A 27,399-nucleotide genomic window follows, 5' to 3' on the forward strand; every position below is an offset into this window, starting at 1 on the left:
CAAAGAGGGTAAATCTCTTCAGGTAGCAGGACAGAAATGGGGTAGCCAGTTTGCAACCTAGAGAAAACCTCTCATTACCGGTATTAATCAGCCATCCAGTGGAAAAGGAGAAAGCAGTCTCGGCTTTCTATTTTTCAAGCCAGCCACTCTGCACTTGGCTGGAGCAAACAGGACTGTTTTTGGCCCCAAAGATGGAAGAGGCCATAGATATGGGGCCAAAGAAATAAATTGGACTCTATAAAATATTATACACAAGGAACCCTGATCAGCTCCCCGGACAAGATATTAGGCACTGGAAGTATATAAAGTAGGGGTGGGGAATCTCTTTCAGTCTGGGGACCGTGTTCTCTTCCGGGCAAACTTATAGAGGCCACACTAACATAGCCTTCTCTATCCAAGGCAAGTAAGAGACACCATCCAAGTTCGAGGACCGATTTCAGCTGGGCAAAAAACACTCAAGTTGTGAAGGTAAGGGAGTAGTGTGGACTGGGGAAGAGCGCTAGGGAAGAAGGGGAGTCCTGAGGCCAGTGACAAAGGCCTGATGTCCCACATCTCTGAGCTAGAAGACACCCCATTTGCCATCCCTGTCATGCCATGGAATCAGTCACAACTGAAACAAGCGCTGCAAGCTTGCTTTCTAGGTATACTCAGTTTAAAAGCCTGCTTTACCCTTATGAATATTTCTCCAGTCTAGAGTCCTAGCCTAGGGAAACATAAATGGTGAACATCTCCAGTATTTTCTCCACAGTAGCTGATACTGACACACACCACTGGGACTGAAGGAATCCCAAGTCAAGTGAGATTGTTGGCAGGGTTCAACATTTAGCAGAAAGCAGGCGCTGTCTAGCTTCAGTAAGCAAACAAGGATTTTCTTGCCCCTGCAAGAAACAAGACAGTGTGCCTGGTGAACCTTAAGAGATTTCAGAAGAGCCTCGTCAGAACCAAGGCCAAATGAAAAGGCAGATGAATGTTTCAGGCTCTACTAAGGTGCCAGGGCAGGAGGAGACAAAGGCTCGGAGGTGTATGTGCTCCCTTCTTAATCTTTGCCCTTTAAACCAGAATAAACTGACAAAACAGGGAAGTTGAAAAGGAGAAAGAAGTCAGTTCAGGCCTGATAGTTGCAAGTGATACACACACAAAGCACTCTTGGATATTTCAGGTTTTATTATTTAATTTAGTTTTCTTGGAAAAAAGACAGTAAGGCAAAAAAAAAAAAATTCCAAAAATAGAATTGCAGGAATATTCTCTCTCTTAACGCCTGCCAATATCCTATGCAAGGATGTGTCAGCCTCTACAAGCTGCAGAGAACAGGCTTTAGACAGGGACTGAGCAGCAAACAGCGCAGAGACCCCACCCAAAGCCCCTTTCCTTCCCACTGAGCAGCACTGTCCTTTGCTGCTGGGGACGGCAGGGTTCACGGCCTCATCTCTACCTGCCAGCAAGGTGACTCCATCCCACCCACAAGCATTCCTGGACAGGAATGCCGCCACCTCACCCCTTCGGTGGCTTAAGTTTGGAAGTTGAAAGAAAAACACAGAAAAGAAAAAGAAAAAAACGAGGATAGGAAACACAGAAGGAAGGCACCTCATTGTGTGATCCTTAGCCAAGGGCAGGGGCTGCCTTATAGTCCACACATACAACCCCCCACCCACCCCCAGAGCGTTGGCTTGGCTAGGGCAGCCTCTGTGCCCTTGTCCACTTCAACACAGCGGCAGCACCTCTGTCAACCTTAAGATCCAGCTTTGGCAGCTGAGAGCGGAACTGTCCCAAGGCCAGTTTGGGGAGTCCTTGCAGCCTCCTGATTTCACAGCGGAATCCATGGACACCTGGCTTGTGCCTGCACAGTGAGGAGCCTGATGCCAGTGAGCTCCAGCTCTGCATCAGATAGTGTTTTTAAAATTTTATTTTAAAGAAGGCAAGGCAAGCCATTGTTGACTGTCACGCTTTCTGCAGAGCGTCTCCCTGGATCCTGTGGCAGTGGAGAGGGACAGCTGGGGGCAAGTGTTATAAAATGGGGTCTGCAGGATAGGAGGTACAGGAGGGGAAAAAACAGAACAAAAATTATATCTCTTTCTCTCTCTCTCTCTCTCTCTCTCTCTCTCCATATATATAATATACATATAAACAGGTGCGCATCAAGCCAGAGGTTGCTTTAGGCAGAGGGGAGGCTGTGTCCTGCATTGCCGCTTTCCACCCAAGTGTATGTGGGGAAAATCTGAAGCCTGCTATGGGGAAGGGAGAACAAGTAAGTTTTATTTCCTACCATCGTATGAACAGCTGGTGATGTCACAAAGGCGGGTTCCGCTGAAACCAGAGCTACCTGCACCCACCCACTGCCACCACCCTGCGCCCGCTTCTCTAGGGCACAATTAGTTGCTTTGCTACCTGTGTGAACAGAGAGAGACAGTGGCTCCTGGAGAGAGCTGGCATCCACCCATCCTCCTCCTGCCCACCCAATGTTTCGGAAACTTCTCCTGTAGGTAGGGCTTGGGAAGGAGGAAAAAGAGAGCAACCCTTATGGTCAAAAGGTCCCTGTATCTTCCCCAGCTATTCTCTTGGTGCATACATTCAAGGTCTTGACTACGGGCCCCTATCTGGAAGTAGAAAGGGAGGGCAATCCATGTAAGCACGGTGTTGCTCCCCCTCTTCCTCCCCAAACGTGGGGGGCTGCGAGCAGAGCAATGCTCTCTTTTTGGTGGGGAAACGCGAGGGCACAGTCCTCTATTTCTACTTGTCCCCAGCCATCCAGGAATCCAGACACCAACTTCAGCTTCAATCAGCTAAGGCAACCCAGCCAATCACCACTGCTGGATTCTGCTTTGGGTGATTGATTCAAAACAAGTGATTGGTTAAGACAGACAGATTCGGTGAGGAAAGCACTAGGCAGGAAGTCACATGATCAGCCGCTCCCCCTCCATCCTTCTTCCACTACCCTCTTCTTTCCCCTCCATCCTCGTTAATAGTCCTGCTGCTTCCAGCTCAGAAGATGTCAGGGCACATGCTCCAGTCCTGTTTGTCTTTGCTCTCCCAGTAGCCTCCCCTGTACACATGGGACACCTCCTTAGTGTCAGGATCCTTCTTCCGCTCAAACCACAATGCTTTGTAGGGATCATAAGGAGTTCCTGCAGGGGAGGAAGGAAGGGGCAGCAGAGGAGAAAGAGAGAGAGAGGGTGTGAATTGCCAGGTTAACAACAACAAACGGCATATGGCTGACATTTCTGCTGGAAAGTCAGCGCTATGCTTTTCCCTTAGCGAGGGGCCATAGTTCAGTGATGGAGCAACTCTTGGTATGTCCTCTGCCCTTGGAAGTTTGGAAGGCAAGGTGTGGCAGCCCAGGAAAGGGCCTTTTCTGCGGCAACCCCTAAACTGTGGAATTCCCTCTCCACAGAGCAGCACCAGCTCTTTTGATTCCAAACTGTTTTAACTGATTTTAACATTGTGTTTTTTTACCTGGCTGTACACCCCTCCCCCTCCCCGGGACCTCATGCAAAAGGGCTGGCAAGAATCCCAATAAATAATTACAATCATAGATAACTGCTTTGCAATGCAAGACCCCAGGCTCAATCCCAGGCACTTCCAGCTAAAAAGGATTATAGGAAGCGGGGCCAGCAACATCCACTCTGCCCAATATGCTGGAGAGGCATTGCCAGTCCAGAACAAACAAGACTCGACTAGGAGGACCAGCCACCTCACTGTACTTAGGCTGCTTCATATGTTCCCGTTGCCTTTTAAAAATCAGTGCAGGGGCAAGTGGGGCAAGCTCTTACCGTCCTCTGTCGCCTTCACGGCCTCAGCTTCACGTTTTTTGCGGGAGATGCGCTGCTTCTCCTCCAGGCGCTGCTTCTCTGCGTTGGCTTCATCCCAGCGCCCGTTCTCCATGAGCCGCTGGTCAGGCCGAAGCCTGCTGTCCGTGGGAGCAGTGCCACTTTCTGGGGCATTGAGCGTCAAAGCCAGCTCAGAGAAATAGTACATGTTCTCAGCGTTCTTCCTGCACCAAGGAAAGGGGGCGGGGAGAGGGAGAGAGAGAACAAATTCAGATGGCAGAAAGGCTCCGAGTTGCACTGCAGCCTAAGTTCTGGTGTAGAAAGCGAGCTTAATCTTCCTCTTAGGGCGGCAGGAAAGATATGCACACATTATCTAAGACCCTAGGTCACCAACTCCTTTTCAAAGGGTCAGTATTACTTGTACCCAAGGCTGTGTATTTCCTGTGACTACGCCACACAAACACAGAAGTCTGCAACCTGGAGGACTGTTTCCATTTCCTCTTAAAATAGGCTTGCATGTGTGGACAATGCCTGATGGATAAGGGAGGAAAGGTGAGGCTGGGTTTCCAGGAGCTTCAGTGTCCTCCATTCTTTAGCCCATGACTAGCAGAAAGCGTATTTCCCGCACCCCACAAGACCTGCACACTTTTGCCATAATTTAGACAGGTCTCAACTCACTTTTCCTTGGGAGGAACACACACGGTACACAAAGCAGTACTTGTTGCTGATTACAAAGGCACGCTCTAAAAGCGACAACCACAACCATCTTCTGCCATCCACAAAAGCCAGTTGAGACAATAGTCCTATTGGCTACGTGAAGGAGAGCATGGCTGTGCACCAGCTCCTCATGCGAGGAGCCAGGCTACCTCCCTTACTCACGGGAGTGGGTTCCTCTTCCACAGCATGACCCTGCTGTCCTCTGCTTCGTGCGCTCTCTGCCGGCTGTCGCCACCGTTCTCCAAACTGGTTGTCACCCTGAAACAGTCCATCTTCTCGTCCCAGGTGCCCAGCAACACAAAGTGCACTTTTCCTGAGGGATCTAACACCTCTCCAGTAACCTGCCATAGAAAGGAGTTCAAGGAGGTCCAGCAAAGTTACGTACAAACCCACCTAGGCATCAGAATTCCCCTAGGCTAACAAAGAAGCTGAAAAGCAACCAGAGCTGTTCTCAAGAGCTGGTCTGCTAGGACTCCAGAGTGCAGCTACAATATTCAGAGAACGTTCTCTAGAGGTGGTGGCTTAGCTGCCGAGGTCACTGATGTCCATGTGACCCTTCATCTTATGTAAAAGGCCCCTCCTACCACTAAACAGGCCTTTCACCTCTCTCTGTTGTAGAGGGGCTGACACTGTTCTTGCCACCCCCATGGTAAAATGCTCTGAGTACAACATCTCTTACCTTTCTGGCCACATCTCTTGAAAAGTAGCTATATGGAACAAACTTGAGAATACACTTCTCACTAGTCTTATGGTTCAGAATTTCAATCTCACCAGACTGGAAAGGAAAAAAAAGGGAGGAATGAAGTCAAGCAGGTTCGGGATCATTTATGCAGTTCACTAAAATGGTTCTGTAACAGCTGAGCAGATCATCAAAGAGTAGCAACTCTATGGGAAATATGGAAAATGGACCTCTGAAGTCCTGGCTATCAGAATGATGCTCCAAGCACACTTTGGGCTGCAATGCTGCCTTCACAGTCCCCCCTCCCCCACTTTTAACTCACCTGGTCTATCCATAATTTGCCGACTATGATGTTGTGCACTGTGGTGGTGACCTTTTTCCATGTGTAGTGATTGCCAGATGCATGGAAGATACAGTGGATGGTACCTAGAAATAAGAATGCGCTTAGGATGATTTTGCATTGGTGCAGAATCCTTGCCAGGATGAAAAATACGTCAAGTCTAGTGGGCAACAGCATTTTGACTCAGCTCTGGTCAATCTGGGTACCAACCCCTGCTCAGCTAAGGATGACCTGATTGCCCCATTCTCCACAAATGCCCATTTGATGAGCACCCAAGCTATGCATGTGTTCTTAATAGCCCTGAGGGGCACACAGCAAGGGTGAATGTGCTAATGAAGGCCTTAAAAGGTGCTGTGCATATGAGACAACCCATCGTAAGTGGACCAGCTATGTCTCCAGATAGCCTGACTCCAGGCCGGAGACCCTGGACTTTGGTAAAAGATGGGAAGCACAGATGGAATTCCGTCTGTCAATGGGCACCATTAGCTTTCCTTGTCCCTTTAAAACAGCAGGCACCTCGAGGCAAAGACTCACCAAGGGGCATAATTGAGAGGTATTTGCCACGGAACTTGCTGGTGATTTTAATCTCCTGACGAAGGGTCCAGCCGTGCTTGGAATCAGCATGATGGGCAGCAGCTGGAGGATGGTGGCTCACCTAGAGGGCAGGACAGAGAGAAGTTAAGGAAGAAGAGTGTATTCAGCAGGCGAGTCACCAGGAATATGTAGAAGCAGGAAGAGCTGACAGCAGACACCCCCAACAGATATTGTCTTGGACCCTGAGCACACTGACTTGAAAGTAAGTGCCGCTGAAACACAACAGAACTTAATTTGCTTAAGACTGAAATGTATCTTCCATGCATCTGGAATCAATCAAGTATTCCAGCTCAGAGTCAGACAAGGGATGTGCCCTGCTCGTCACCTGCTCACAGATGGAACGGTAGCCGTTCTCCTCCAGCCGGTCTAGCTCAAAGGTTTCCCCTAAGAGAGGGTTGAATGGCTTGCTGGTGCGGAAGACTGTGGTGGAGTAAGACGATACGGTAAATGCAGCCACATAGCAGAGCTGCTCCAGGGAGCTTTCACACTTGGCTGCCCGGTCCAACAGCTCGTGGTATTCCAGGTCCTCTGTGAGGCGCTGCAGCATAGATAAGGGCTCATTGAAGTTCACCTGGAGGAAGAAGCAGCAGGTGTTAAGCAGGGCAGCCACTCAGGGGCAGAAGTACCGGTATGCAAGGCAAACCTAGATGCAGCAAGCACACTCCAGGTTCATACAGAGTCTCATTTCACAGAGCTTGTTGGGTTATAGTGTCGTGGCTTCCCACCCTTTTCCCCCATAGGCCATGGGACAGCAAGCCCCAGATCTTACTACTCAAGCTAGACTTAAGGGGACTCACTGGCATGGGAATCTTGGAGAGCTCCTTGCCAATACAGTTCTTCATGATGCTCCACAAGTTCAGGCTGTAATTTGGTTTGTGAGGAATTCGGGTTCTCTTCTCCTTCTTGGTGTCTTCCATAAACTGGTGTTTATACTTTGGGAGAGAAAGGAGACTAGTGAAGACAGGTGGGAAGGCATAAGCTGGACAGTGAATTCTATACAGTCTTGTTAAAGAGGTTCCCAATTGAACTATAAGCCTTGGGGCAAAGTAAACAACTTCTTCCAAGAGCACCTTAATCTATGCAGAAAGAGGTTCTTAGCCATGCCCAGAATCGCTAAGCTCAGTGCAGTAAGACCTGTCTCAAATGGACAGAAACGTGGAAGAAGGCAGATCCTGCAGCCAACATTACCCCTGCTTTTCCAAGCCTTCAATAAGCTCCATCACAAAGTATGCCTCAAAGTATATTAAGCACTTGTAGGCTTACAGGAGAAGGACTAAAGAGGCCCATCAACCCTCCAGGTGGTGCTCTGCATCCCATTGTCCATGCAGACTGTGGCTCATTTAGGGGATACACTGCTGAGGTACTCCAGAAGCTTGGGAAGGACCCACTTGTTCCAGCTATCTCCCTCTGCAGGGTCCCAACAGCATCTGGTGAAAAATATTGTTTCCCTGGCCCATCCCCCTCAGAGCAAAAACATGGACTACCTGCTCATCGAGGCTGATTTCACTGCTAGCACCACTGATGTTGCTTCCTGTTCGTCTAAAGGAATTACAGAAAGACATACCATGAGAAAACTAGGATGTTCCAGTTGAAATAATGTGCTATCAGGATAAAAACATGCCCAGAGAACAGTGCTGCCAAACACCAAACAGAGTATCTAGTTTGTCAGAGTTGAACAGCAAGTAAAACCAGGGCCACTGATCTACTGATCTATCTTTATTTATTAAGTTAAAAGGCAAAATAAAATTACCTAAAGGTGCCCATGGACTACTTTCAAGAAGTCAGTGCAGTGTACTGATTTGCCAGGTCTCCTGTTCTACTTTCCTCATTACTATCCTGTCCCTTTACTAATTTAACCTGCAATTAGGGGGGGGGGCGGAAATCACAGCAACTGTATGCTCTTACATCTAAATAACCTAGAAGCATGAATGAAGCATGAGACTGTTGTCTAGTGACAGCTGTACACGTTGTTTGGGTGTGTGACAGAAATCTACTCTTTCCACTTCTCTCCCCTTTGAAGCTATGCACTGCTTGCTTGAACCTGAAGTCACTAGCATCCATACCCAACTAAATTCTTGCAATAATGTGTTCCAGAAACTTAAGCTGGCATGGAGTACAGCTGCCTAATTGCTGACAATGTAAGCTTGTCTGATCATGTTTCACCCACTCTGGAAAACAATGTTGTCTTAGCTGTCCTTGGGTGCAATTTGAAGTGCTAGTCTGGACCTTTAAAGCACTAAGTCAGTGGCAACTAACCTGTGCCCCGCCAATGTTGCTGGACTCCCATCAGCCCCAGCCGGCATGGCCAATGGCCAGGAATGATGTGAGTTGTAGTCCAGAAACATCTGTAGGGTCACAAGTTAGACATCCCTGCACGAAGTAATCTGGATCCTGAATATCTCAGGGAGATGTCAGTAAGAGTGGACAGCATTGGCTTAGGTGGACTAATCACTTTTATTTTATATTCAAGAGATTTCCTCTCCACCTTTTCCTTCATCCTCTCCATTCTCTCTTCCTCTCCTTTGAAGGCTGAGGAGCAAGATGTCCCAGTTCTATAAAACACACTTAACAGGGGAGGAACACACAGAACCTGCTTTGGTATGTTGAATTTCACCCAGGCAGTTTGTCCCCCTCTAAGCTATGATGACACAGGCTATGGAAGTGGGAAAGCATCAAAGGTGAGGGAAACACCTCCGTAAATTCACAAGTTTGCAGTGCCAAAGGCTGATGGGTGCTAAGCTGTCTGCTGAATGGGAGAGGGGCATCACTCACTTATGGCCCATGCTTTCAGGCATGGTGATGATCTCAGGAGCATCAAAGAACTCGTTATCGTCGTCTTCATCACTCATATCTCCCTTTGATGGGCAACATCGATCTGTAAGAGGAACACATGCTGATGTTCTCTTTCTTGGTTTCAGTTACTAGTACTTGATTCCAAATACTTTGGGACTTCGGGGCAAGCGTCCCACAATAGAAGCGATTGTGAGTAGGAAACCAACAAAAGAAAAGGCAATGGAGACTAGCAGAAGAGCTAGAGCTTGGCTGATAGAAGAGATGGAAGCCAAGGCCCTCGATTCCTACCTTTGGAAGAATCCATGCTGCCAGGGGCATTGGCTTGTAGAACTGTTGCTCCACGGAAGGCCCTTTCCAGGTGGTTGTGCTGCTTTGCCAGCTGCTCCAGGGTCTCCTCTAGACGGATGCGCTGGTCTCGCTCATATTGAAGGGACTTCTGCCACTTCTTGCTGTGCGTCTGGGCCAACATCAGGAAGTCTCGGCAAGCCTGTGGGGAGCACCAAAGCGAGGCGGCACTCACCACTCCGGTCTGTATGGGCCCCGGACACTCGGCTGGCCCAAATGTCACTCCAACTGTGAGGCCAACACTTCTCGTCTTGCTGTGCTAGTCAAACGCCAACTCCTGCCTTCATACCATCCCCCCCATGGTGCCACCAGGAGATCACTTTGCTCTGTAGCATTGTAGGGCTGGCCCCGATCAAACTGCACTGCAGCACCTCTTGCTGCCCCAGCTCTTAAAGTGGTAAGTAAATGGGTCCTCTTGTGGGTTAACAGGAACTGCTGGGGACAGGTCCCCTTTCAGGACACTTTGCTCTTAACTGCCCCTCCCACTCGGAGACCCAATAAGCATTCACCAGTCTCCTAGCAACTTCACCATGGACACTCACTGAACAGAGATGCTCAGACAGACATGGGCAGGGACACTCGTCTTCTAGAAGCCCAACCAAATATTCCATGCAAAAGGCTGCAAATACACCACCAGCGAATAAATCTGGGCAAATCACAAAATACTGAAAATGTGACTCCTGGACCTTCATCAATTAAACAGAAGCTGCTTAAATGTTACCCCTAGTTGATTAATTTGTACTAAGTGCAAAATGGAGCAGTAGTTACACAATAAAAAGGAAGGAAGGAGGGAGACTTCAACAACCAGTACTTAGGGGCAGGAAAGCTGAGACTGTGGTCTGTATACAGGGGGCAAGGAAGGGTCAAAAGTGGGGAAATCTTCCCAGGCTCTGCTCTAAACTCAGAGACTTTAAGCGGACTGTTTTAGTTTGAGCATTTGGGATAAAATGATGTAATTTAGTATCAATCCAGAAGGTTTTGTGGAAAAACACACACTTAAAAAGGCAAAATAAAAGAATGCTAGGAAATTAGCCTGTAATGACAGACATGTACGAAACTGTATTTACTTGAATGTGCCAATTATGTAGTGGAAATTAGGGTGTGCTTTAGATTTCATGGTGCTTTTACATTCGCCAGCAAATACTTTCTTGTTTCATTCAGGTTTTGAAAACTGAGGTGCGCCATTAGATTCAATTGCACATTAGATTCGTGTAAATATGGCATTAATGTTGGTCAAAGAAAGATAAGACTTTCAGACCAAGTAATCCTTTGCTCCTAAATATATACAAAACAGGTCTTGTCTTCTTTTTGACTTCCTTTTGAACACAACCTAGAGGTTTTTATCCACATTGTTAGGCTTTTGTGGTATAAAACTGTCTATGGTAGTAAAATTCCTGTTTAAAACTATTATGATGTCATTCCATCTTCAAAGAAGTGTATTCCAGGTTTATATTTAACAACGTCTGGTAGCCGTAGGCAACCAGGAATTCCACACTGGCAAGGAAGTGCACAGAATTCCATGCAAACCAGTAAGTGGGCTGGTGGAGAAAGGATGGATTGTTCAGATCCTGGTATATACCCAGCAAGGAAGCATAGCCCACTAGCTTCTTAGCTGGCTAGTAAACAATTCTGCTAGTTGGTAATTCTTGTTGACATATGTCTAGGGCTGTCATGTTCCCACTTTAAGGGAGGGCTTCACCTACTGGTCAGCTTCATTGTTACAGTTCGCCAGTTGCTTCAAAAACACCAATGATAGCATCTACTTGCCTGTGCAGAACAAGCTATAGCTTTTCTAGGAATGACCTACAGAACTTGAGACAATTTAGAGGTCTTCTTCACATTTCTGGAGTGTTTGCATAAATCTCTTGCTTTACAGTTTACTGTTTGCCCCAGGGTTGTACCATGCCCTAGTCAAAACAGAACTCCTTCCCTGACACTTGAACCACACAATGGTTGACCTGCAAAGATGGGAGGTTCACACTTATGTAAATCCCAGGAACATGGGATGCGGAAGGCATGCAAGCAATACTGGCAACTACCAGAGTTGAGTCCAAAGAGAAACCCGTCTGAAATAGTCTCAACTGCATTAAAGTCATCCCAAAGTACAGAGTTCTAGGAGCAACAGTAGACTGGGATTTACCAGGAGGACGCTCTCAGCTTTGATACTGTGAGACATAAGATGGTACTTTGCTCAAGTGAACTGGTAACTACTGGAAACTGGAGAGAGGAGCAAGTTAAGTTTAAGGATCAAGAACAATACTACACAAAGTGCAACTGCACGTAGCTGTTTGTTCCACTGTGCTCAGCTGAGCTCTCCCTCACAGAAGTGCGCACAGGATTGTAGCTCAGAATGAACCCAGACCCTGCAATTGTCATCTGAGGAGGTTCTTCATGTGCCCCCTCTGCAGGAGGTCCGGAAGGCAGCAACACAAAAATGGGCCTTTTCAGTGGTGGCTCCTTGCTTGTGGAATGCTCTCCCCAGGGAGGCTCACCTGGCACCTTCATTATGTATCTTTAGGCAGTAGGCAAAAACATTCCTTTTTTGTCAGACCTATGCCTTTTTTGCATGGGTGAGATATTTTAATTTAGTTTGTTTAAAGACTAGAATATTAAAAAGACTTTTAAAAAATGCTGGTTTAATGCATGAATGTGTTTGCTTAAAATACTTTGTTACATTGAGTTTTGGTGGCAAAAAACAACAACTAATAAATAATATTTAAAATATTTAAAATAATAATAATAATAACCCCCTTGCAAAGTCCTCAAAGGCTGGCCTGATGGCAACCTCCAACAAAACTACATCTGTGCTGCCATGGGTCCTGGTGATCAAGTCCACAAAATCTCACCATCCTATGGCCCTCAGCCCTTAATTGTTCTGAAGGCTTTATCTCTACACTTCTCCTTTCTGGTTTGCTCCGCGATTTTAAAAATCTAATTTGATGTACTGTTTATGGATTACAATTCCCATCACGTCCTTTTCTTATAGCTCAGGTTGAGTCATGTCTTTAATGCAATTCTTTCGACTGGCCACAGCGTGGCCACACTGGGCTAAGAAAGCACAGCCAACTAACTACCTGCAGGGGATTCAGGACGAGCAGAGGCTTATATATTTTGCTAAAATGGGTGATGTCACAGATGGCTTATAAATCCAAAACCCACCGGATCCTATCTCCCTTCTCAAAAGAGGGAAATGCTGCGGTGGCTATGATTAAAGCCTGCAGAGCCAATGGTCTGGGACGCACCCAGCGGCCCCCTTCCTGCCAGCCGGCTCAGGGCCAGAGCGTCTGGCAGCAGCACACTTACATTGATCATGGCATTGGACGTGATGCGGAAGAGGGTGGCGCGCTCGTTGACCTGCTTGATCTTCTCATTGCTCTCGGCCGGCAGCTTGAGGGTCTCCAGTTCGCTGAGCGAGCGCTGCAAGGCCGTCCCGTGCTTGGCAATCAGGTCGTTGCAGGTGCTGAGATCCTCCACCTTGCTAGAGAGGGTGCGTAGGGTGTTCTGCAGTTCCGTCTTGTCCGTCTGAGACACTGATTCTTCATCACCCGACTCGTCTGTGGGGAAAAGGCTGCAGCTGTTAACACCTTCAAGGCAAGGCTCACCCCAGGAGCAGAGGCATTTCCAGGTCCTCCTTTATTCTCAGCACTGGTGCCTATCTCCAGGGGACTAAAGGGAGCCTGTTTCCTCTCCCACCCCCCCCCCCCCACCACCATAATGTGATCCCTTCCCATAGTCCAGTGAAGATACTGGCCAATGTTGGGGCTACAGGTAGCTAACAGGGAAATCTCTCTTGCCAGTTCAATGGTTTGTTGAAGCAAAGGACAGGATTTCTAATCCCACCCCTCCATTTTAGCAAGGAACTAAGGTGTAAACTGTGGTACTACATATATTATTAATTTCAGGGTTGATGGGTTGTCGTTGTTTTTATCCTTTTCTGAGTATATAGACAAAACAGTGGAATCAAAGGAGAAATCAAACTTGCAATAATAAAAAACAATAATCCCAAAGCTAATTGGGAGCAATAAAGACAGTATAAATATTCAAAGGGTAAAGATCATTGGGAACCTCTGAAAAGTAGGTTACTACTTAGGGTCTGATTTTACTATCTGTGCTCCTTAAAGCAGAAGTGAGAAATATACTGACAGAACCAAGTATCTTACGCGAACTGTATGCAACACCTCCTTATTGCAAGCCATGAATCTACTTATAGAGTTGTGATGTTTAAACACATTTCTCCACCCTGCTATATCATGCCATTTCTCTGGAAAGTCTTACACTGTTTGCAGCCCAATCTCTTGTGTAACTTTCCGCCCTCCAACAGTGGGTTTATAATGTTAGGAATGCTCTGGCGAGTGTGTGGGTATAGGTCTTTCTCTTGCAATACCAGAACTCAAGGTTACCCTGTGAAACCGATTGGTGGTAAGTTCAAGACAGACGAAAGAAAAGTAGCTGTGTCTCTTGAAGTAGTTAACATATGGAATTCAAACACCGTAAAAAGGTAAAGGTAAAGGGACCCCTGACCATTAGGTCCAGTCGTGACCGACTCTGGGGTTGCGCGCTCATCTCGCATTATTGGCCGAGGGAGCCAGTGTATAGCTTCCAGGTCATGTGGCCAGCATGACAAAGCCGCTTCTGGCAAACCAGAGCAGCACATGGAAACGCCGTTTACCTTCCCGCTATAGCGGTTCCTATTTATCTACTTGCATTTTGATGTGCTTTCGAACTGCTAGGTTGGCAGGAGCTGGGACTAAGCAACGGGAGCTCACCCCGTCACAGGGATTCGAACCGCTGACCTTCTGATCAGCAAGCCCTAGGCTCCGTGGTTTAGCCCACAGCGCCACCTGGGTCCCATTAAATAAAAAATGGCCCCTTGTTTTTCTTTGAAAATGATCGGACAAAATGAATTTAGAATGTTTTCTTTTAGGTATTATTAGCAATGATACTTGTTGGAACTCGCATGCTCAGTAGCAAGATGTTGGAGAAAAACAACAGAAGACTCATCTCTCTCTCTCTTTTTGGGCGGGGGTACATTGGAGGAAGACCATCACTTTTCATGCCCTGTTTGTGAACTTTCAGAGGCATATGGCAGGCTGTTCTTAAAATGAAGAACTAGATGGACTTTTGGTCCATCTCAGCAAGACAGCCCTTACATTCTAGTGATTAAAACACATACACATATGGTTGGCTCGCTCTTGTGCTTCGTCACTACCAACAAATAATGAGTCCTGTTTGTGAACTTTCAGAGGCATATGGCAGGCTGTTCTTAAAATGAAGAACTAGATGGACTTTTGGTCCATCTCAGCAAGACAGCCCTTACATTCTAGTGATTAAAACACATACACATATGGTTGGCTCGCTCTTGTGCTTCGTCACTACCAACAAATAATGAGTCCCAAAGTAGAATGATAAGGAACTTACAAAAAACTATCCAATCGGATGGGGGAATGTCTGCTGCAATCAATCAAGAGAAATACTATTCAACAATGAGGCATGAAGTCGCTGAGGGGAAGAGTACATGAGAGCACAGTATCTAGATGGCAACATTTTGAGTGTCAACATAGCAGATAAATTAGATAGACACGCAAACAGAGCGAGCGAGAGCGAGCGAGCAGGTATTAACATTTGGGAGTCAGAGTTTCAGTACCATGAGCTTGAAACCTCATGCTGTGGATAATGACGATGCACACAAATAAATGCCTCTCCCCCCCCACCCTTATTTCTTTAGCTTTAGGTTTAAAAGGGGATGGGGGACCGGGATACTGAAAATTCAACAGGACTAATATTTGCAACTCTGATGCCTAAGGCACAACACAATCTCATGTTACTGGGCAAAGGACATTTTGTTTTGAAAACACTGAAGAAATTCTTTCTGGTAAAGCTGCCAGATACCGCTTCTTTTTCTTTAGAATTCTATGAAAATAAAACAACCCGCCCATTGGTAGCTGGTGGCAAAAATTTCCACTTCTTTCCCCTTCTACAAAGAGCAAATATGTCCTACGGAGAAGAGACAAACACGTTTGAGACACCAGATGGGGGGGACCCAGGAGTTGAGGGACCGCAACTCCTTCAATGCATGATTTATTCAATACAAAAATGGACATTGGGCCTTGCTTTTTACCTAATCAGATACACCAGCTACTGACAGATGCTTTAGCTCAGGAGCCATCAGATTATAATCTGAGGCTCAGCTGATTGGGTAATGTGCAAAGCAGATTTGGTACTGACTGCTAAAATGCACTTTTGGTTTGGGAAACAGAAAGCGAACCATTCTGAAAAGCCTGATGCTTAAAAATATAGCCACATTTTCTAGAGGCCTCATGCTATAAACCACAATGGCCCCAAGTGGCCTGTTTCTTTGGTATGTTACACGCACAAGGCAAAGGACACCGAACAATTTGTATGAGTAACAAACATTTAGTGTTTGGCAGAAAACCTTGCCCCAAGGAGCTGGAGCTCTAAATAGGATGGAACAGGACAAACTGGAAGAGATGTGCCCTCATGTTAACCCCATGGCCTAGAATAGACTAGGAATTGTTCTCTGCAGGTATTTTGGCCTATATGCATTTCACAGGTGAGGCTACCTACCAAGGGTAGCCCAAAATCACAAACAAACAAGCAGAGTAGGATGAGAACAGAAGCCTCAGCTACTTCCTGTTTGCCCCAGTGCCATTAGCCAACACCAAATCTGCTCAGAAGATCTCATTTCTCCATTTGTCATATTGATTTTCCTGGGTGTCTCCCTCCACAATAAGCTCTCCGAGTTTCTCAGTGCTCACCCACACCCACTCCTGCTTCATCTGCACTGCCCTGAACACACCCTTTACCTGATTCTGCCAGCATCTTGACAGCTTTGGCCTTGGCCAGCTCTAGAGCTGTGACCCAGCGCTGCCTCTCAACCTCTGAGTTGGCCTTCAGGTGGTAGGTCTGTGCCCCTCCGTTGGAAATGATGAAGTTGCAGGAGTCCTCCACTGTGATGTTAGCCGTCGCCAGGTTGATGGTTCCACGACAGGTGTGTCGCATCTCTGCCTTCGATCTGCCGGAAGGACAAAGTAGGAGGGCGGTCACCAGGGCATGAAGAAGCACAAGCTTCAGAGGTCTAAACCTCAAGACGCAGAATAATGAGACAAGGGCACCACATTTGGGAACAGGGAGAAAGTGAGAGTCCTATGTATCTGTCCTCTCCAGGGCAATAGGAAATGATGGGTTAACAGCTACAAGGAAGAAACACCACTGTTTCCCTGATTGGTGTGTAAACTGTCTGCTGCTATTCCCACATGTAGGTAGTGGTCTGCAGATTGCAGAATGGGAGCCACCTGATGCCGTGAGATTCAAATAATAAAAGGGCAGATGTCTAGTTCTTGGAACAATGGAAGTCAGCTAGAGGGGAGGGGGCAGAAATGTGCAGGCAGGAATTTTTTAAAAAAATGAAAAAAATGAGGACAGGAAGGGGATTGGCTGGGAACTTAAGTGGACTGCGATAGTAGCAGAACTTCTTCTGTCTAGTGCAACTACCAATAATAATTCTATTGTCTTGCATTTCTGATCCTTTCAACATACCTCTAGTATACAGGCACACCCTAAACTTCACACAACCACTAGTTATCCTTTGTGCAGCACTGTTTTGATTTGCAAACGTTTTGGATGTGCTTTAGCTCTCTTGACAACCTGGTGAGGCAGCAATTTCCAGAAGGGCAGCAAAGACCAATACTCCTTTTGGTGAGGCAGGTGAATAATACTTTATGGATGGAAAAGCAACTACCAACTTGGCTAATGAATCCATGGCGGAAATGGATTATGGAGACCTTAGTTTGACTCCTTTACGAGGCTTTCTAGATAAAAACAAACATGCATGAAAACATGGCTGGATTATACTACAGGTGATTGACATGGGAAAGATTCCAGCCATATGATCTACATATCTAGATACCTAGCCTTCCTGCTGCCATATTCGTTTTCTTCGTGTAGGACTTATCCATGGTCCATGGAGGAACATGAAAATCAAGTGCAGACTGAGGTACTAAAGTCCAGGAACAGTTTTACCAGAGAGCTATTTGTCCAGAGCCGCCTCCTGCTTTGGACTACATTAGCTGGGTTTCCAAGTCCTACCCTGTTTCCCCCAAATGATACAGTGGTACCTTGGTTCTCAAACACCTTGTTACTCAAACAACTTGGAACCCAAACACTGCAAACCCGGAAGTAAGTGTTCTGGTTTGTGAACTTTTTTCGGAAGTCAAACGTGCTCTGTTTTGAGTGCCATGCTTCCATTTGAGTGTTACGCTGAGGTCTGTCTGTTTTTGCTATTTGTTTTGCGTTTTTGCTTTTGTGGCTCTTCTTCTTTTCATGTGTGTGTGCCTGTGTGGAACCCAGTTCAGCTACTGATTGATTGATTGATTGTGTGTGTGACTGCAGCACACTATTTATTGCTTTCATTTTATGGATCAATGGTCTCGTTAGATAGTAAAAATCATGTTAAATTGCTGTTTTAGGGTTTGTTTTCCAAAGTGTGGAACGGATTAATCCATTTTGCATTACTTTCTATGGGAAGTGCACCTTGGTTTTGGAACACTTTAGTTTTGGAACCGACTTCCAAAACGAATTAAGTTTGAAAACCAAGGTACCACTGTATAACCAAACTGTCATCTGTCCAATGTATGGCAACCAGATACAGTCTGCACAAAGTTGTAGGCACCCTGTCACTTGCGTTGACTAATCATTAAACTGTCGTGCTGAAAGTCAGTGAGCAAGTTATTTAACACTCACTTTCTCAAATGCTTGGCAGTACTGCACAACCCAAATGTAAGCTGTTTACCCACTTTACAAAATATGTAAAGTGATTCCCAGCCTGGGATGACCCCCTTGAGTGGGGCAGAAGGGAAGTGAAAAGTCCCCTCTCTGTTACTGTGATCACTAGTGGCAGGCATTTCTATTAATAGGGCAATCTCTTGAACTTTGCAGAGCGTCCTGATAATTTCAGCAAGCTGGCCGTCCCAGCCACACACGCAGAGCGGACAGGCCAGATGGTGGGGGATTTTACATTCAATATTGGGACTCAGCCAGACTTGTAGCAGTTTGGGGGCGTTAAAGCCAGAACTAGATGCAGACTAATGCGCCTAAACTCAGAGAAAATGCTGGATTCTCAAGAAGCACATTCACAAGATAAGGGTGTGCGTGCGTGCATGTGTGCGTTTGTGCACCACAGTCCTTCCCAAGCTACAACACTCTTGTCTACATGCTCATTAACGCAATGCACACACACAAACATATGAATATTTATATTATGGTTTCATTCACTAATGGGTGTTCTAGATAAAGTGCAATGGTAATTCCGGAACACAGAAAAATTGTCTGCAATTCCTTCAAATGCCCAGGAATTGGGCATTTTTACCCCCTCCCTCAAAACACAGGGACAGATCTGTCTCAACACCAAACAATGAAATGAAATATTGGGCTGAAGGAATTACTGTCTCAGACTGAAGGGGATAGACAGAATTAGCAGAAGCATCCAGAAAAACCAAGTTTGATACTGGGTCTACATGTAACCTATTGAACTTGAGCCACTCTACAATGGAAAACAGTAATGTATTTATTATGGATATTATTATAGGTACAATTATTAAAGATATCATTATTACTTTTATAGATATTATTCAACAGAGCAGATGCACTGAAATTCATTTCAAGGGATCTACTCAGAGTAAAAGTTAAGTTGATTACCACCCACCCAGTCGATTCATTTGCACATTTGTATATAGTATATGTGTATCACATATCCTCAAGACACAGGCCTACAGGGAATTCCAGAGCTTGCCAGGAAGTCTCATGGATGGAAGCCCAGTGTGGATGAGGCAGTCGGAATGCGAAAGGCCTCCAGACAGCCAGGCCACCATTCATTTCAGTCCCCAATTTTCTCAGCGTTCCCTCTGCCCAAGGCTGCGCTTACAGCTCTCCCAGTTTTGCAGAAATGACTAAGTATACATTCCGCCTACCTTAAGGCTCGCCAAATCCCTCCCCACCCTCAGCCCAAGACAAGAACAAAGTTCCCTATGTATTGACCTGGTACAAGGCAGAGCCATCTCCTTTCCACTGCAAGGCTGAGTAGCACATAGGCAACAACAATGCACACACACAGCCTGCTTGGGGCTGGCACAGAGAAACTGCCAGAATGCTTCATCGCAGAGGCCCCAAGTTTACTGCTTCCTCCTAAAGCTTGGACAGAGGGTAACTTTGCATTCCTTCCTTCCAGCAGGCTGAGTCCAGTGGGGAAATATGAGCCTGGGTTGCCAGCTATTCTTATCCTCCAGAGTCCAGTTACTTTATGAATAATACAGACCAAACTACGGGAGAGTGGCTAACAAGTCAGCCATCTCTGCCTGAGTAAGGCATGGCTCCCTCAAAATATAGGCCTTTAAATTAAATGTTCGCTGGCTAAGAGCCAGCATGTCTACACAGGGGCAAATCCCCAAAGAAGTGGCACAGGGTGATTTTAATACCATTGGCTAGATTTGGTGTGAGGGGAGGAAGGGCCTGCACTAACAATATAGGCTTGATGTCATTCAAGCAGAGTAGACAACACACTGATGGAGGAATTAATAAGGGGGGGGGCTGCAGACAGTAACCCATAGTACGTTTGTCTGGAGGCAGCAGACCCCAAATATCAGCACCAAGAATCCCATGGCATTCCCCGAGAGTAGCCAGTGCTTCTGGATAAAGTGGTACCTTGGGTTAAGAACTTAATTCATTCCAGAGGTCCATTCTTAACCTGAGGCGTGCTTTCGCTAATGGGGCCTCCTGCTGCCGCTGCCGCGCAATTTCTGTTCTTATCCTGGGGCAAAGTTCTTTACCTGGAGCAACTACTTCCTGGTTAGCGGAGTTTGTAACCTGAAGCATCCGTAACCCGAGGTACCACAGTACTGCTCTTTTAGTCTTCCTTGGATGTTTGTACAAAACATTCCTTCCTCTAGGATCGCTAAAGCCCACAGGTTTCTCTCCTTGCCATCCTCACAAAATAGGGATCAGGAGATAAGTAGAGCACAACAAATAGTCCAAGTGAACATAGCTACTGCAAGTACTTTACCAAAACCTCACCAGAAGAGACTTAGTGCCTCATTAGCACATTCTTATAGAGAGGGCAGATGAGACTCATAGCAAAAAGATAAAGGTCACCCTACTACCTGTGCCTACAACACTGCACAACTGATGTTGTGATACATTCAAACTGATCAGTAAATATGTCATAGGCACATCGGAGAGAAATTGTATGTAAAGTAGGCCAGGATCTGGGGTAACAATAACTCTGGAAAGGGACATGTTTCCACTACAAATTTAAATTGGTTTAACCATCACAATTCCTAACCAAGGGTTCTTGGAAGTTATAGTTGTGTCCAGAGGCACCACCTTCCAAAGTACATTGGGGGGCCTGATGCAACGTCCTGACATCGCTCCTGCCCAGCTCTGTGTTCAGCCTCAACAATGAGGGCCTCGGCCCCCTCAAAAAAGCTGCAGTTCAAAATCCTTTGCAGGAAAATGTGAAAGCTAACTCAAATCATATTGCAGAGGTGCCTCGGCCCAGTATACCTGAAGGAGAATCTCCACCCCCATCATTCTGCCCGAACACTGAGATCCAGCACTGAGGGCCTTCTGGCGGTTCCCTCACTACGAGATGTGAGGTTACAGGGAACCAGGCAGAGGGCCTTCTCGGTAGTGGCACCCACCCTGTGGAACGCCCTCCCACCAGATGTCATGGAATTAAACTACTATCTGACTTTTAGAAGACATCTGAAGGCAGCCCTGATTAGGGAAGTTTTTAATGTTTGCTATTTTACTGTGTTTTTAATATCCTGTTGGATATTAGAGTGGCTGGGGAGGCCTGGCTGGATGGGCGTAGTATATGTAATAAATTATTATTATTATTATTATTATTATTATTATTATTATTATTATTATTATTATTATTACTAAGTGAGAGACTAACTCTTACGTTTCTGAGGAGCATACGATTCTCAACAGAAAGGAAGACAAAGCTGGCCATGTACTGTATTAGATATGCATAATAAACCATTTACTATCAGTCAGAACCCAAAGCATCACCCTCATAATCCTTCTTAAACATGGAAGTGACAATAGGTTATGTATGGCCCATTAACACTGGACAACCCAAACCTGGCAAAAGCATAGGATATTAACTGCAAGACCCCAATATATGTGTCACACCATCACATATATAAGCAAAAAGCACCATCTTTTCTTTTTCACCTACAGGTTTCCAAACCACCCCATCGATCTAATAAAACTAATAAGACCCCATTCCAAAGTCTATAACATCCAATTTAACTAATCAAGAATAAGAGCCTCAGTTTGCTGTACTGTACTGATTTAAATCAGTATTGCCATTTTTAAATGTATGCATTTCCTGAACAAGCAAGTGTACTGATCTATTGGGTAGTAACTAAACAGAACCTTTGTACAACCTAGGATCGACCAAAACCTTTGATCCTGAAGCCAACATGCCTTTTGCACTGCAGAACTCTGTTCAGAGGGAAAAGAAGATTTCTGCTTGGCTGTCTCTGTTCACAAGCCAGATCACTTACCTGAAGACTAAAGGCTGCAATCTCTATGAAGATTTACTTGAGATTAAATTCCACTAAGCACAATGGGCACTTACTTCTGAACAGACATACAGTGGCACCTCTGTTTAAGAACAGTCCAGTTTAAGAACAATTTGGTTTACAAACTCTGCAAAACCAGAAATAGTGTCTTGGTTTGAGAACTTTACCTCTGTCTAAGAACGGAATCCGAACAGTGGAAGGGCACTGGTGGCAGGAGGCCTCATTAGGGAAAGCACACCTCGGTTTAAGAACGGATTTCAGGAACAGATTAAGTTCGTAAACTGAGGTACCACTGTACATAGGTTTGGGTTTTAATGCTGTAATCCTACTCATGCTTATTTGGAAGCAGGTCCCATTGAATCAAGTGAGATTTCCTTCCAAATAAACATGCATACAGTTGAGCTATAATGATGTCCAGAACTTTCCAGGAGCAAGAGCTGGTACCTAGTGAACAAAACAGTGTTTCTCCCTGCATTAGAAAGAAATAATATCCATGCTGCTTCCTTAGTAAAGCCCTAAACATCAACATTTAACTGAACATGCCACAGGACTCATGGTGTTGAGAGGGTGCAAAACAGTACAATCCAACCCATAAAGGTTCTGGATATTTGTGGTGTTATACAGGATGACATTTCCTAGATCCTAATGCATTGGATAACTGGTCTTCAATACCAACAGGAAAACACTGCAATGTATCATGTTTACTGCTTGATCTCTGATGTTGAATAATTTGCTAATAGACCTCACTTTTGCATAGAAAAACAAGCTGCAAATCAGAGGGCTTAATATATGGCCATGATGAAGTTTTAGAGATTTATGTTTAAGCAATCACTTGCTTGTTCATACGGGCGCCTCAACTTACAAAGGGGTCATGTTCCGGGGATAGTGCATAAAGCCAAAATCGCATATGGTCAAAACACATGGGGTTCAATGGTGGGTGGGATTGACAGTATTTTCCCCCAGACACCTGCCCTTCTCCACTATATATACAGTCGTACATTAGAACTCGAAAGGAATCCATTTTGGAAGTCTGTTCAACGTCCAAAACATTCGGAAACCAAAGTGTGGCATCTGATTGGCTGCAGGAAGCTCCTGCAGCCAATCGGAAGTCACGGAATCTGCGCCGGACATTCGGCTTCCAAAAATAGTTTGCAAACCAGAACAGTCACTTCTGTGTTTGTGGCATTCGGGAGCCAAAATGTTTGAGAACTAGGATGTTCAAAAACCAAGGTATGACTGTATATATATGTATATATCGCATAAACCTGCATGTGCACAATTTAAATGTGTGTTAAGTTGTGAGTTCTGTATTCAGTTAAGATTTTCTTTAAAATCCAGTTGCTTTAAAAGAGAAACACTATAAATTAAATATTAAAAAGGAAAAAAATGATTTGGCAATATCAAATAGTAGTCATATTTAAGAAAAGACCCATTGAAATCTTGGGTCTACTCAAAATCCAAAGTAGTTGGATTTTTCTTCTCCATTTTTAGGTGCTCTGAGCTTCAGATTTCTAATTATGGGCGGCTTTCTGATGTTCCTCAGCTGCCTGGTCTAAAGGCATTTATGACCTACTATGTGATACCAGAACAGATAAGCTAATGGCACCCAGAAAAGCCATAAACTCTAAGTGTGCATCAGAGCAGATCAACCAACAAGATGCCACTGGTTGAAGAGGACAATGAAATAAATTGCAAGGTCAGAGGACAAGATTTCTTGGGTGAATGAGTAGACAGTCTATGAGTGAATGAGAACACAGTTCAAATCGGCTCTTAGCTAGTTATGAGTGAAAAACAAGCATTTTCCTAAACTTGGGAGAATAATCTTTCCTGAAACCCACTAGTGAAAAAGGGCTCTTTTGCTGTCAAACTGGTCACCACCATATTAGACCGCTGTAACATACACATCAAAATCTTGCGGCTACTTAAAGACTAATGGATTTATTACATCCTTGCATTTTGCAACAAGGACTTCCATGCAGGTAAGTGCACAGGTAGGTGGAAGAAGGAAATGCTCCTTCACTAACCTGCTGCATTTCATGCTGGCCACAAATGAAGGGGTTTCTGTCCCTCTTGGTAGTAGGTCGTATATATACAGTGGATACGGATGCGGATCTTGGATGCGGTTTAGATAGGATTTTTAAATAGGATTTTTTCTACTTACGAATTTTTAGATAGGATTAGGAAACCTTAAGCAACAATAAATCTGTTGCTTTTAAGGTGCCACAAGACTCCTTATTACTATTTGACCACACTCTTTATTCCCTTTACTACTGCACCTTCAGGGTCTCTGAAAATGCATACTTTTAGTTCAAAATGTCAAGTTAACAGAGGCCCCACAAAAATGTGCAAGGGGAAAGATGTTCAAGGAGCCTCATTCACACTCCAGACTTAACAGCAATGCGAAAGAACATCAACAGAGAAGGAAAGATGCATATGGCACAGTAAGGCAACACCTGCTGCACAGCTAATTATTACAGGACACTGGATTATGCTCCACCCACCTGTCAACCTTGACCCAGAAGAGGTGTGGAAAATAACAATCGGGCGCATTGGCCAAATCTAGTTCTCCACCCCTGGATTAGGGCTGCTATCCTTGGATGCAAGTGTCATTGACTATAATGAGAGCAAACATACATAAGATTGGGAGACCAGATTCCAGAAGAACTTCTCATTATTCCATATCTCCATTCACCCTCCCACTACTTAGATTTCCCTTCTCTTTAGGAAATAACACAGCTGACAAGCAAAGTAGAGGCAAAAATGAGAACCTGAGCTCTCTCCCTAAAAATCTCAGAGGCATTCCATTAAGTTAGTTTCAATATACGGTACTTTTGATTACTGTAGTAAGGTAGCTGGAATAATAGTTTTTCTCCAGAAGTTCTGTTTGATATGCTGCTTGACAATCCTCCTGTTTTGTGAGTGGAATACAATTAGTTGAAGTAAGCACAACAGGTGCAAGCCTGGGCAGTATGTATGGAGGTCCTCAGCTGCCCAGACAACAAAACCCTCCTCTTAGCCTCACTGCTGTGGTCCAAAGGAAAGCAGAGCAGTATGTTTGGCACCAGCTGGGCTACAATTGTTTGAAGTGATTTGTCTAATTCACAAATATACCTATGTTCACTTAACATGCAGAGCTAGCCAGAATAGGAATGCACATACAGTTTGGAAGAAAGTAGGTGAAAACTGCTGGGGCTTTAGTATTCATCAGTGATATGGAGTAACATTTATGTGAAAACACAATAGTGGTGCAGACATACAACACTGCACAGAAAGCTATGAATGGTTGCTTAGGCAGACAGGCAACATATAATGCTAAGTATTTGTTTCTGCATTTGCAGAAGACTCATGAAGAAACTGAATCATTTGAAGAGAGGTTTTGAAGCACGGATGGTTTGGGAACCCACAGTTTAAGTAACTCAAGGTAGGTTTTGTCAAAAGTAAACGGCCTCATTGTTTGGTTTTGTTACATTTGAAACACAACCTTCCTTTATGGAGTACAGCAGGAATCCCCAAACTCGGCCCTCCAGATGTTTTGGGACTAGAACTCCAATCATCCCTAGCTCACAGGACCAGTGGTCAAGGATGATGGGAATTGTAGTCCCAAAACATCTGGAGGACCGAGTTTGGGGGTGCCTTGAGTTATCCTAATTCTCTTCACAATGAGGTAGATTGAGCTGAGGGTTAGTTACTTGCCCCAGACTACTTGTTGAGCTTCACAGCCAAACAGGAATTTGAACATAGCTCTCAATCCTAACAAGGGAAGGATACATAGGGCAAATAAAGTTTATGTCCAGCTTCTAACCCGCTGGGAAGAATTTCTCTCCTAACCAAGGAATGTTAGAAGCAGTGATTTCAGAAAAGCTATTTCTATTCCTAGCTTACATGACACCACAGCTAACACTGCCTATGACAGAGTTACCTTTGCCACACCTGCCACACCCAGAACACAGATCTTTTGGAAAACTGGCTTGTGACCTTCATCAGCATACCAACAGGCCTACAATCTTTGCATTTGTTTTGTAAGTACTGTATCAAGTACTGTACACCAAAACACATCACAGAGGACGCATCTCTAAGACTGTGTGTTGCCCATGCCATTAGCTGCAACGGAAAATCAAAAAGATGTGGCCCAGCGATGCTGCCAAGGATGCGGAGGAGGAGGGTGTCTTACAACACATTTGGCTTTTCTGCTGGCTGGCATCAAGGGAAGGAGAAAGCTGCAGAATGTCGCAGGTGTGGAGAAGGGGGAAATAATGCTGCTATTACCACCCTCATCTTCACGTCAGAATGCAGTACATAGCATGCGTGTCTGAGGTGGGGGTAGGAATGTAAGGTAGAATCGCTGAGGGGAGACTCAGAGGTGTGGAAGTCCCCCTGATGCTCCTCAAGACCTGGCTAAGCCATGACACCCTCATGCCACGTGGCAGGGAAGCGGCTGCTCCACACAGAGGAGCCTCCTGCTGCTGCTCCTGCCACGCAGGCCTGGCCAGGGGGAGGAATGCCCAGCCAGATGCAGGCCGGCCAAAGGGAAAGAGGGTCACAGGCGCCCTGGGCGTGACAAGAGCAGGAAAGGGGCGTGGCCGGTCACTCTGGCCAGGGCCGGCAGACGGGGCGTGGCCTCACCTGTAGTAGCTCAGGAGCCCGTTGCTCAGCACGAACCAGCGCCGCTGATACCCTTTGATGTAATTGGTCCATTTGAAAAGCCAGCCCTCGCGGGCTGACCCGGAAGTGGAGCTGGTGGACCCGGAAGCGGAAGCAGAGCTCCCCCCTGGAGTGCCTGTCACCCCCCCTGGGGCCGGTCCCCCAGGGCCCAGGGTGCCTCCTCCGCCGCCAGGCCCGCCACCGGGCCCGGGAGAGGGTAGTGGGGGCGCTGGGCCGGGCCCACAGGTCGCTCCTGGGACGGAGGCGATGGGGCCGCCCGCTCCGCCAGGCGTCGTCGCTGGGCCGGGTCCCGCCGCTCGTAACTCCGACATGGCACCGCGCAGCACCGCCGCCGCCTTCGCGAGCCCCGAACTGCCTCGGCCAACGAGAGACCAGGAACCGCCGGAGGCTGAGCGCCTCCCTCCTTCTTGGCTTCTCCCTCCCCCCAAACGATGCGCGTCGCGCCGTCACCCAACCCTCCCCATTAGCAGCGACGCCCACTCCAGGGGCCGGAGTCCCACTTGGCACCGCCTCCGCGGCTGCTACTGGTCCAAATATGTCCAGGGGGCGTGGCTTGTCGCTACATTGGCCGGTGAGGCGTCGTCGTTCGCTTCCTAATAGGTTTCTTTATCGCAGCTCCCTATTGGCTTCTTCTCTTGTCCTTTGCAGGTAAAAGCCAGTAAGCAGCTCATGGAGAGGGGCGTTGCAAAGACGCTATCTCTGACGTCATCGTGGAACGGGAGCTCTGTGGTTAGATGGCGAATGACATTTGAGAGCCAACGGTAATGGGCGCCTGTGAAGACGAGCCAGAGCTCCAGACCCAATGCCATTTGCACCCTTGCAGCCCAATCCTGTGCCTGTTTACCAGGACACAGGTCTACCGAGTTCCAGGGGCGAGCATAAGATTGCAGCCTCACTTAA

General features: G+C 46.2%; 1 protein-coding gene across 1 annotated transcript; it reads right to left on the minus strand.

The window, feature by feature from the left end:
- Window positions 1-1,144: 1,144 nt before the first annotated feature.
- OSBP (oxysterol binding protein) lies at window positions 1,145-27,143 on the minus strand. The gene is made up of 14 exons (XM_035124381.3): window positions 26,461-27,143; window positions 16,057-16,265; window positions 12,536-12,786; window positions 9,176-9,374; window positions 8,867-8,969; window positions 7,579-7,633; window positions 6,892-7,026; window positions 6,420-6,665; window positions 6,035-6,155; window positions 5,483-5,586; window positions 5,161-5,256; window positions 4,644-4,822; window positions 3,768-3,988; window positions 1,145-3,122 (listed from the first exon to the last, which is right to left on the minus strand). Exons 1-14 carry the CDS (start codon window positions 26,808-26,810, stop codon window positions 2,980-2,982), a joined length of 2,412 nt encoding a protein of 803 aa, XP_034980272.1. The 5' UTR covers window positions 26,811-27,143; the 3' UTR covers window positions 1,145-2,979.
- Between the last annotated feature and the right edge of the window lie 256 nt (window positions 27,144-27,399).

The sequence above is a fragment of the Zootoca vivipara genome, chromosome 1 (assembly GCF_965207765.1).
Source record: "Zootoca vivipara chromosome 1, rZooViv2.hap1.1, whole genome shotgun sequence".
In the NCBI taxonomy this organism is placed as follows: domain Eukaryota; kingdom Metazoa; phylum Chordata; class Lepidosauria; order Squamata; family Lacertidae; genus Zootoca; species Zootoca vivipara.